The sequence below is a fragment of the Tupaia chinensis genome, unplaced genomic scaffold (genome assembly GCF_000334495.1).
Source record: "Tupaia chinensis unplaced genomic scaffold, TupChi_1.0 Scaffold000178_1, whole genome shotgun sequence".
In the NCBI taxonomy this organism is placed as follows: domain Eukaryota; kingdom Metazoa; phylum Chordata; class Mammalia; order Scandentia; family Tupaiidae; genus Tupaia; species Tupaia belangeri.
This window is the reverse complement of record NW_006159653.1, coordinates 2,138,071-2,149,313: the sequence shown is the minus strand read 5'-3', so window position 1 is coordinate 2,149,313 and position 11,243 is coordinate 2,138,071. Positions and strand designations below refer to the sequence as shown.

Here is an 11,243-nt window from a genome sequence, read left to right as displayed (position 1 = left end):
AGGTGTGTGTGTGTGTATGTGTGTGTGTGTGTGCATGTGTGCATGTAGTGTTGTGTTAAAGACAACGAGCAAGTTTTTTGCCTTCCTGGGAGGTTAGACTGAGAAGCTGTCCCAGGGGAGCCTGGCGCCCTCTGTCATGCGGGTGGGTGCAGCCAGTGACGTGTCACTTGGGATTCTCTGGGCAACGGCAGGAGTGTCAAAGGGGCTCCTAAGGGGCCCCCGTGGGGCGGGCCGCTCGCGCTGACCGTTCAGGGGTCGGGGCCTGGGGTGGGGTGACGCCAGGGCCGTGGCTCAGCAGTGAGCCCCAGAGCTCGCTCGTCTGGCCCGAGGGTGTGCTCCTCTGGATCCGCGAGACAGCAGCGCCCTCTTGGTCTCCGCAGGTAAAGTACCACCTCCGGTTCAGTTGCACACGGAGGAACTACATGTGGACCCAGGCAGGCTCCGTCTTCCTGAAGGAGGCCGAGGGCTGGGCTACCACCTCCCTCTTCCCACTTTTCCCAAACCCAGGGCCGAGGGAGCCTACGTCCCCCGACGGCGGAGAGCCAGGTGAGGACACTCTCAGGGCCGTGCCCCAGCCCCGGCTGTTTACCAGGGACTCCTCCACCATGCAGCCCTTTGCAGAGATACCTTTCACCTCGTTTGTAGGGATGGGAAAGGGGGAGCACACGTATGAGCTGGCTTCTGAATGGCTGCCCAGACCTTGGAGAACAGCAGCAGCTCTCTCCCTGTGTCCCAGGAGAAAACGTGTCCTTTTTCTTAATTATTATTTAATGTTTCTCTTTTAGGCTTTGCCATAGGGCATGCGCACTTACTTGAGAGAGGCAGAAAGAGGGACAGTGAGGGGGCTGTGCTGCGGCCCCTTCCCTCCATGTCTCTCTTGGGATCCGGGGCACGCACACATACCAGCATGAGTTTCAAGCCTCTGGGGCTGGGACTTGAGCTGTGCTTGGCCACGTGGGATTCAGAGCCTAGCCACTATGTTGGAACACCTGCTGGTCCCAGGAGCTGTTTCTCTGAAATGGTAGAATGTGTACAGTGTGTGCACTCACAGGAGACACCCTCAGCTGGGCCTTGTCACTGCACTCCCCTCTTCCCAGCCCTCCAGCCCCTCACGACCTGGGGTGTCAATATGGTGTGCCTGACGTGTTTGAGGTCCACCCAGGGATTGGGGTCTGCAGTCAGCCACTGCCTCCCAGCACTGCAGTGCAACCTGCTATGGACCGCAACCCCCAGCTGGGCCTCTGTTTGAATTTTAAGAAGCTTCAATTTGCATGCATCTTTTGTCTTGTCTGGTCCTTCCCTGCTCTGCGTCCAGCTCGATAGGCTTCTTCTTTTTTTTTTTTTTTTTGGGGAGGGTTTTGCTATAGGGCGCGTGCGCTCGCCAGACAGACAGAGAGAGACAGAGAGACAGAGAGACAGAAAGCGAGAAATCACCCCCCAGGGGGGATGGTCACGCCACAATCCCTTCTTCTCCATTCTCCTCTCGGGATCTTGGGCACGCACGCATACGCGCCCAGCGTGAGATTTAAGCCACCGGGTCCAAGACACGAACCGCGGTCGACCGCGTGGGAGTCCAGCGACATAGCCATTACGCCAACTGCTGGTTCCCGCCCGGCTCGATAGGCTTCTTAAGCTCCGCAGCCCTTGTGTAACCGATCCGTGGTCCAATGACATCATGTAACTTACATGACGTTGGTCTTGGCTACTCTGACACCTGTCAGTGCATCTCTCAGTCTGTTCTGTGTACTTGGTGGGCGTTTGGGCGGCCTCCTCTGCAGTGTGGGTACCTCTTAGAACAAGCTAGCTGGGGCCAGAGAGTGACGCGGACCCAGGGCTGGGATCAGCTGCAGGCTTTGGGCGGATGTCCAGTATTTCACAGGCCTGGGGAGACACAGAGGTCATTAGAGGTTGCCACGAAAGACCCAGGAATGTCCCTCCATGTGCTGTGGCCCGTAGACCCGAAGCAGGCAGGCAGGGAGGCAGCATGCGCACCACCTGCATGGGGAGACATCTGTGGCCGGGGCCAGGGCTGCCACCTGGCCAGTGCTCTAGGGCAAGGTTCTAAATTTGAAAGGAAGTAAGATGAGCCAGGGAAGGTGTGGGGTGAGAGAGGCCCCAGAAGGAGGCCGCAGGTCCCAGGTCCAGGCCACGAGGGGGGCTGTGCCTAGCTGCCGCCAGCCTAGAGGAAGAGGCACTGGCTGCCCCTTAGCTCCCTCCTGTTTGGGGACAGTCCCCTGGGCATGGAAGCCGCAAAATCTCGAGGGAAGGGCTGACAGATTTCAGTATGTCCAAACTCAAAATTTGCCAAAGAAAAAGCCCAGTGATGTGGGGTATGGGGAGGCGAACCCCGAGTGGAAGTGGTGGTAGATTTAGAAAAGACATAAACACGTGAGTGGAGGGAAGCAGGGGTCGGCGGGCTGGGCGTCTCCAATGGAGAACACCGCGGCACTGCGTTCGCTTCGTTCTCATGCTGCAGGGCCGTCTGGTTCCTGCTATCAGCTGCAGCTGTGGGTTCTTAAGCCTCGTGGTTCTAAACAAGCCTCCCGTGGCCTCCTGGCTGGCAGCCAGCTTCCTTCAATCTATTCTGCCCTGCGGTGCAGATCATGTCTTTATCGCAGCCTTTGCTTGCCCTGCAGCGTCAGCGCCAAGACCGTGCGCGCTTTAGAGGTCCCCCGTTTTTGCCTAGATCTAGCCGCTCCCCACACCTGTGGGTACGTTGGGTCACATAGCCTAGGGGTGGGGTTGCTCATCAGTGGACATAAGAAAGTGAGATTGTCGTCCGTTGTCCCCCAGGGCCCAGTGTAGTCACGAAGGTCCTCAGGCAGGCAGAGGAGTCAGGAGAGCACGTTGTAGGAAGAGAGACCGCGTAGCAGGGCTCAAGGGGTGCCGCGTGGCCGATGGCAGGAGACGGCCTAGCACACGGCCTGTGGGCAGCTCTGCAGACGGCACGAGAGGGGGCTCCTCCCGGCCGTAGCAGGGAGCACGGCCCGCGCCTGATTTCAGCTCAGTGAGGCCTGGCCTGCAGACCTGACGTGATAAGTTCCTGTGGCGTTGGTCACCGTGGCACGGAAACTCAGACACTTGCCACACCTTCCCTCAGACTGCGCCCCGCGGGCACATCAACCCCATTCTGGCCTCAGCCGCCGCCGCCTCTGGCCCCCAGACTGCTGGGCAGACTCGTGGGCCCCGTGCCTCCCACCGGTGCCTCCAGTCACCTTCTCTGTCCCCACTTCCGACCCCACTCTCAGCACACGCCTTCCTTGGATTTGGGGCCTTTCATTTATTTGTTTTAGAATCCCATCAGACCGATTTGGGACCAGCCAAGTTCCTATCAGGAGTGTTTTGGTTCTGGTTTGTTTTAATTCTGTCATAAGACATAGGTACTCATCACAGAGAGAGACACAGAGAGGGAGGGAAAGTGAGAAATCACCCCCAGGGATGGCCACACTGCAGTCCCCTCTCCTCCAGTTTCCTCTTGGGATCTTTGGGCACACATGCGCACACACGCCCAGAGTGATTTTTGAGCCGCCAGGTCCAAGGCTTAACCCACACAGCTCGCTGTGCCCAGCCACCCTAACTGCCATGCCACCTGGCCAACCTCGGTATCAAGGGGTTACATCATGGTCCCTCGATGGTTTCCTTGAGTTTCTGTTAACTATGGAGTCTGGGAACCAGCAGTTAGCGTAATGGCTATGTCGCTGGACTCCCATGTAGTCGACCGCGGTTCACGTCCCGGACCCGGTGGCTTAAAACTCACGCCGGGCGCATGTGCGTGCGTGCCCAAGATCCCAAGAGGAGAGTGGAGAAGGGATTGAGGCGTGGCCATCCCCCCTGGGGGGAGATTTCTCGCTTTCTGTCTCTATGTCTCTGTCTGTCTGGCGAGCGCACACGCCCTGTAGCGACAACCTCTCTAAAAAAAAAAAAAAAACCTATGGAGTCTGAAGGGAGCGTGGCTTCTCGCTGCCGTCAGCGTGTGGTGTGTTCTCTGCAGCAGCCACAGGAGGGGCTGAGCGAAGTCCCCCTGTGCCCCTTCCTCTGGGACCTCAGGCAGCCCTCGGACTGCTCAGCACGCCCTGTAGAGCAGCATGGGGCAGGCCATGCTGAGACCTGTGGGGCCGCCCTCTGCTTCTGCACCCAGGGTATATCCGAGAAGGCTTCCTGGCTGTGCAGCATGCCGTGGACAGAGCCATCATGCACTACCACGCAAACACCTCCGCGCACCAGCTGTTCCAGAAGCTCACGGTGATGGCAAAGAGGTTCCCGTACCCACCCTTCATCTCGGACCCCTTCCTCATCGCCATCCAGTACCAGCTGCCACTGCTGCTCACGCTGAGCTTCACCTACACCTCGCTGGCCATCATCCGGGCCGTGGTGCAGGAGAAGGAGAGGAAGCTGAAGGTGGGAGAGGAGACGCTTTGGCGGGCCGCTGCAGAAGTAGTGCCGCTCTCGGGTGCCCGTGTCTGGGGGCTCTGGAGGAGGAGGGAGGCTGCCCTGTCCTTGAGAGCCGTCCCCATGCGCTGGGGCCACGAGAGCGGGGGGGATGCCCTCTGTGGGCCCAGCCCATCTCCTGGCTTCTTGAAACCAGACTGGTACATGTGAGGTTTTTGTTTTTGTTTTTGTTTTTGTTTTCTGAGAGAAATTTTTGTCATAGGGCGTGTGCACTCACCAGAGAGACAGAAAGCGAGAAATAACCCCGGGGGGAGGGGTGTCGGCCATACCACAGTCCCTTCTCGCAGGATTTTGGGTACACACACACGCATGTGCCTGGCATGAGTTTCAAACCATCAGGTCTGGGACTTGAACCACAGTCAACTATGTGAGAGTCCAGAGCCTTAATAACTACACACCTGCTGGTCCTATGTGTGGATTTTTAGAACCCTGAGAAAGCACCATCCGTATGTTACATACGATTTGCAAAGGACTGAGGGGAGCCCAGTCCAGCAGGGGTGCCTCGAGCCCCCACAGGCTTGCAGTACTGGAGTGTGCCCAGACTCCCAGGGACGGGCTGATCGGGCACACGCACGCCAGCTTGGAGACTGAGCGCAGAGGGAGACGGTGAGCGTCTTGGTGCAGCTCCTTGATTCCGCCTTGAGCGGTGGCACAGCGGCTGTGTGGGCCGGGTGGGCGCTGTCACGGGCACCCACGTCCCTGTCCCGCTCGGTTTTTTGATGTGGCTGCTCTGGAACGTGAGTCCCACGTGTGGCTCACATTCTGTTTCTGTTGGACACCGCCACTCTGGAGGTGGGGCCCTCGGGGAGGGAGTCGTTTAAAGGTACAGCTCAACGGGGAGGCAGCTGGCAGTGCGCAGGGGCGAGGACGGTGCAAGTCCAGAGGTCGCGGCTGGATCCAGCGCGGCCGCGTGAGTGGTTGCGCCTGTGAATGCATACCCAGGGCACTGCTGTCACCCCAACGTAGTCCCTCCCCTAGACGTGTTCACGGTGCCAGGACATGACATTTACAGTATCCCCAGTGGTGCTGTCTGTGGTCACTGGGGCTCCACATGCTGCAGAGGAGGCCGGGACGTTGACAGGGAGCAGCAGTCACTTAGGCCTCCTCACTGGGGCGGGGCGACGGGGAGGTGCTGGCCGTGGGCTAGGACGGTTCAGGAGAGATGGAGCACAGGCCTCTGAAGACAGGGGGACGGAGGGACAGGGCGAAGTGGCAGTGCCGTTGACTCGGGAGGGGGAGAGCTCAGCACCTCTGTGCTCATCACCACTCCCTGGAGTGGAGAGAGAGGGACGTCCACAGCCCAGCTGAGGGCTGGGAGTGTGTAAGGTGCTCACTTGGTCCCAGACCCCTCCCTGAGACCAGTGCTGTCGAGTGGAACTCCCATGACAGCCGACATGCTCATTGCGCTCAGCACTGAGCACTTGAATCAAGGAGCTGAACTTTGCATTTTAATTAAAGTAGAAGCAGGCACAGAAGGCCACTGGCCACGGTACTGGACAGTGCGGCCACAACCAGGACTCCCTGGTTGGTTCTGCTCCAAGGAGGAACTTGAGAGGGCAGGTGAGGAGGAAAGGCATGGTCAGAGCCCATCCCCTCCGGAGAGCAAAGTCCTCACCCCCAGCCCCTGCCTGTTCTGGGGTCACGTGTCACGGTGAGGAGGCAGCACGGGTGGTTGTACAGTGACAGAGGGGCTGGGCTGGGCCCTGCTGTCCTGACATGGGACCCAAGTGCCAGCTGCTGCCTGCGTGCCGCTCGGGTAGGCTCAGGCTCCGAGAAGAGCCAGGGAGTTGGGGACTGCTCTGCAGGATAAAGGGACACCCCGAGACTTGAGATGGTCGCCGGCATAGCCGACAGGTACTGGGTGCCTGGTCAGCCCAACAGGGCAGGAAACGGTGCAGCTGGGCCAAACAGCCGGGCAGGGTACAGGCAGACTCAGCTCCACTCCAGGAAGGCCGGGGCTGCGGCCACCTAGTGGAGGGCGTGGGAGAGGGACTGCCCAAATGGAGGCGCGTCAAGACTGGGGCGAGGTGGACAGGGCCAGATCGCGCTGGCCACAAAGTTGTTGAGGAAGGGACCCTTGAGGCTGCCAGGTGCAGGTCTTCGCCTTCCGGCCCAGACGGCTGTGATGTTCCTGCCCAGTCAGCCACCTGTACACATGCAGACTCACACACAGACACACACGCAGACTCACACACACAAACGTGCACATGCAGACATGTACACACAGCCCTGCACAGGAGGACACACACACGCAGCCCTGCACAGGAGGACACACACACGCAGCCCTGCACAGGAGGACACGCACACTCAGACATGTACACACAGCCTTGCACAGGAGGACACGTACAGGCAGACAGACCTGCACAGGAGGACACGCACACGCAGCCCTGCACAGGCGGACACGCACACGTGCCCTGCACAGGAGGACACGCACACGCGCCCTGCACAGGAGGACATGCACATTCAGACATGTACACACAGCCTTGCACAGGAGGACACGTACAGGCAGACAGACCTGCACAGGAGGACACGCACACGCGCCCTGCACAGGAGGACATGCACACGCAGCCCTGCACAGGCGGACACACAGAAGCCCGGGCCGTGGGCTGGCTGCGGCCGCCAGGTGAGCTGCTGGTCTCCCCCAGGAGTACATGCGCATGACGGGGCTCAGCAACTGGCTGCACTGGGCCGCCTGGTTCCTCGTCTTCTTCCTCTTCCTCCTCGTCGTGGTCTCCTTCATGACGCTGCTCTTCTGTGTCAAGGTGAGCACAGCTCGGTGGGGCTCTGGTGAGGTGAGGGGAGCCCAGATGGCCGGGGCCACGCCACCCACCAGCACCCAGCCCCCGCCCGACACCCAGGATGGGCTGGCTCCTGGGCAGGGCAGGCCGCAGTCACGGGATCAGGGCCTCCCCTCCGGCGGGCGGAGGTGCAGAGCCTGTGCCCCGGAGCAGCGTCCCTGTGATGGGGACCACAGCGCCCTCCCCGCCCGTCTGGCACCCTTCCCCCGCCGCCCCGCACGCCCCGCAGGTGAAGAAGGACGTGGCCGTGCTCTCCGGCAGCGACCCCTCCTTGGTGCTGGCCTTCCTGGCGTGTTTCGCCGTCTCCTCCATCTCCTTCAGCTTCATGGTCAGCACCTTCTTCAGCAGAGGTGAGCCGCCCTTCCCTGGGGCCAGACAGAGGTGCAGGTGGCCATCTGGCTCTCGGGAATGGCAGTTGGTTTGGGATGTGGCCAGGAAGGGGGCAGATGGCAGCTACTTAGAAATGACCCAGAGACCAAGTTAGGACAGGAGGTGCCATCAGAGACGGGCTGGTCGTGCAGCAAGCCCCCGAGGCTCGTATTCTCAAATCCCAACACCTGTGAATACCCCGAGCGGTGTCCCATGGAGCCAGGGTGGGTGTCAAGTCGCCGTGCAGAGCAGTGCCCTCTGCGTCTTCCCCACGACGAGCAGGGAGGGAGCACTGAAGAGTCAGAATGTCTTCGTCATGGGCGCAGACCACACAGGCCTGTGACCTGGGCCATCCAGTGACCAACAGGTCACCTGCCTCTGTCAGGGCATGCCCATGTGCTGCCTTTCCCAAGAGGCCTCCGTGGCTGCCTGGCACACCCTGGCCTGCATCTGGCCACGCCCCTGTGTTGGTCTGTCAAGGTCGCTTGCTGGCTTCCCTGTGCACCTGCCTCCCCACCCGATTCCAGGCCTCAGGTGGGAGGGTCTGCCGTGTGAGCAGCCGTGTCCTTGGTGTCTGGGATAGTGCCAAGCACAGAGCAGGTGCCCTGCTCCACGAGCGTCCGATGAAAACGCAGACGGGCAAGGGGGAGAGCAGACAGGTCAGGGACCGGGTGTGCGTTAGCCATGCTGGCCGTGCCACACAGAGGCAGCCAGGGAAGTCTGAGGAGGGCGCTCGGCACACCAGCATGGGTCTCTGGGATGGGGGCAGTGTGCAGCCCCAGGCAGGACCATCCCAGGGCGCTGGCACACTAAGAGGGCGGCTGCAGGCCAAGCCTGGAGTTCCCTGGCCCAGGAACTGTCCCTCTGCAGGGGCTGATGGGAGGGGGCCATCCCCGGGTGTGGCCTGGCCCCTCCTGACGGCACCAGTGCACGCACACTGCCTTTGCGTGCTCAGCACGCCCGTGTTCCCCTCCCCTGTAGCCAACATGGCGGCAGCCATCGGAGGCTCCCTCTACTTTTTCTCGTACGTCCCGTACTTCTTCCTCGCCCCTCGGTACAACTGGATGACTCTGGGCCAGAAACTCTTCTCCTGTCTTCTGTCCAATGTTGCCATGGCGATGGGCGCCCAGCTCATTGGGAAGTTCGAGGCAAAAGGTGAGGTCTCCCCTTTGCTGGTCTTGCAGATCCAAATGCTGAGAGCTCTGGCCACAGGGCTTCCGGTGAGTGCACGTGCCCTATAGCAAAAATCTCTCTTGAAAAGAACAAAACAAAACAAAACAAAACAAAAAACATTGTAAAGAGAAAGAGAAATCTAACTGCTCTACTCCTCTCTCTCTCTCTCTCTCTCTCTCTTTTGAAACAGGGTCTTTTTTTTGCTATAGGGTGTGTGCACTCACCAGGAAGACACAGAGAGACAGAAAGCGAGAAGTCACCCCCCAGGGGGATGGCCATGTCGCAATCCCTTCTCCATTCTCCTCTCGGGATCCTGGGCACGCACGCACACGCGCCACCAGGTCCGGGACTCAAACCACTCAACTACATGGGAGTCCAGCCACATAGCCATTACAGCGACTGCTGGTCCCAACACCTCTCCTTGTTTCAAAGTTCTGTAGTGAATTTTCTTTAAGCAGACAAATCTCTAGTCATTTGAAAGTGAACTCTCATGAAGGCTAGAGAAGTCTTTTGTCTTTGAGAGAAGATGAAATACCACAAACTATTACTAATGTGTGTCTGAAATAGTTCCGTCTGTTCAAAACGCGTATACTCGGCTAGCTGGTGACATGGAGGTGAAGGCAGGTAGCCCACACGCCCATCTGTACAGCCTCAGTCCTGGGCCCAGTAGCCTGAAAACTGCACCAGGCACATGTGCATGCATGCCCCAATCTCAGGGTGGGGAGCTGGAGAAGGGGTTGTGGGGTGCGGTTCCCCACGGAGCTGCACTTTCTCTCTCACTCCCTCCCTCTTTCTCTGCTGATGCACATGTCATTTGGCAAATTAAAGGGAAAAAACGTATGCATGTTGTCATGTTGTTCCACATTGGCCTTACCAAATCGTGGGTGTATACATTTGTGTGCACATGTGTATGTCTGTGTATATGTCTGTGTATACATCTGTGTATGTGTACACGTCTGTATGTGTGCCTAAATTATGTATACATCTGTGTATATGTGTGTACATCTGTGTAAATGTGTTTACATCTGTGTATATACCTCTGTGTATATGTGTATATGTATACGTCTGTGTATATGTGTATACATCTGTATATGTGTTTGTCTGTATACATCTGTGACTGTGTATACATCTGTGTATATGTCTGTGTATATGTGTATACATAGTGCATATGTGTATACGTCTGTGTAAATGTGTTTATATCTGTGTATATGTGTGTATACCTGTGTATATGTGTATATGTATACATCTGTGTATATGCGTATACCTCTGTATATGTTTATATATCTGTGTATACATCTGTGACTATGTATACGTCTGTGACTGTGTGTATACATCTGTGTATATGTACATACCTCTGTATATGTGTATGTCTGTATACATCTGTGACTATGTGTATACATCTGTGTATATGTCTATGTATATGTGTATACATCTGTGTATATGTGTATACGTCTATATGTGTGTATATATGTGTATGTCTGTGTATATATGTATACATCTGTATATGTGTATATCTGTATGTATCTGTGACTATGTGTATACATCTGTGATTATGTGTATATGTCTGTGTATATGCGTATATGTCTATATGTATGTGTATACGTCTGTGTATATGTGTATACTTCTGTGTATATATATATATATATATATCTGTGTGTACATCTGTGACTATGTGTATACATCTGTGACTATATGTATACACCTGTGATTATGTGTATACATCTGTGACTATGCGTATACATCTGTGCATATGTGTATACTTCTGTATATATGTGTATATCTGTGCATACATCTGTGACTATGTGTATACATCTGTGACTGTTTACATCTGTGTATATGTCTGTGTATATGTGTATACATCTATATATGTGTATATATCTGTGTATACATCTGTGACTGTATATGCCTGTGTATATGTCTATATGTATGTGTATATGTCTGTGTATATGTGTATACCTCTGTATATGGGTATATATCTGTGTGTACATCTGTGACTATGTGTATATGTCTGTGTATATGTGTGTACATCTATATATGTGTACACGTCTCTGTATATGTGTATACCTCTGTATAGGTATATATCTGTATATACATCTGTGACTGTACATCTGTGTGAACATCTGTACACGTCTGTGACCGTGTGTATGTCTGTGTGAATATCTGTATACGTCTGTATACGTCAGTGACCGTGTGTATGTTTGTGTGAACATCTGTATACATCTGTATACGTCTGTGACTGTGTGTATGTCTGTGACCGTGTGTACGTCTGTGACCGTGTGTGTACGTCTGTGACCGTGTGTATATCTGTGACCGTGTGTACGTCTGTGACCGCGTGTACACGTCTGTGACCGCGTGTGTACGTCTGTGACCGTGTGTACGTCTGTGACCGTGTGTGTATGTCTGTGACCGTGTGTACGTCTGTGACCGTGTGTGTACGTCTGTGACCGTGTGTAC

The 11,243-nt window shown here is 56.2% G+C and overlaps 1 protein-coding gene across 1 annotated transcript in view; it reads left to right on the top strand.

Annotated features, from left to right (window-relative positions):
• The window catches only part of ABCA3 (ATP binding cassette subfamily A member 3), a gene marked incomplete in the record, with an annotated part of 50,353 nt that overhangs the window by 13,465 nt on the left and 25,645 nt on the right, over positions 1-11,243 (top strand). Inside the window, 4 exon segments of the mRNA XM_027770991.1 lie at positions 4,139-4,398; positions 7,095-7,211; positions 7,477-7,597; positions 8,598-8,771. Of these exon segments, the coding sequence (XP_027626792.1) occupies positions 4,139-4,398; positions 7,095-7,211; positions 7,477-7,597; positions 8,598-8,771 (672 nt within the window).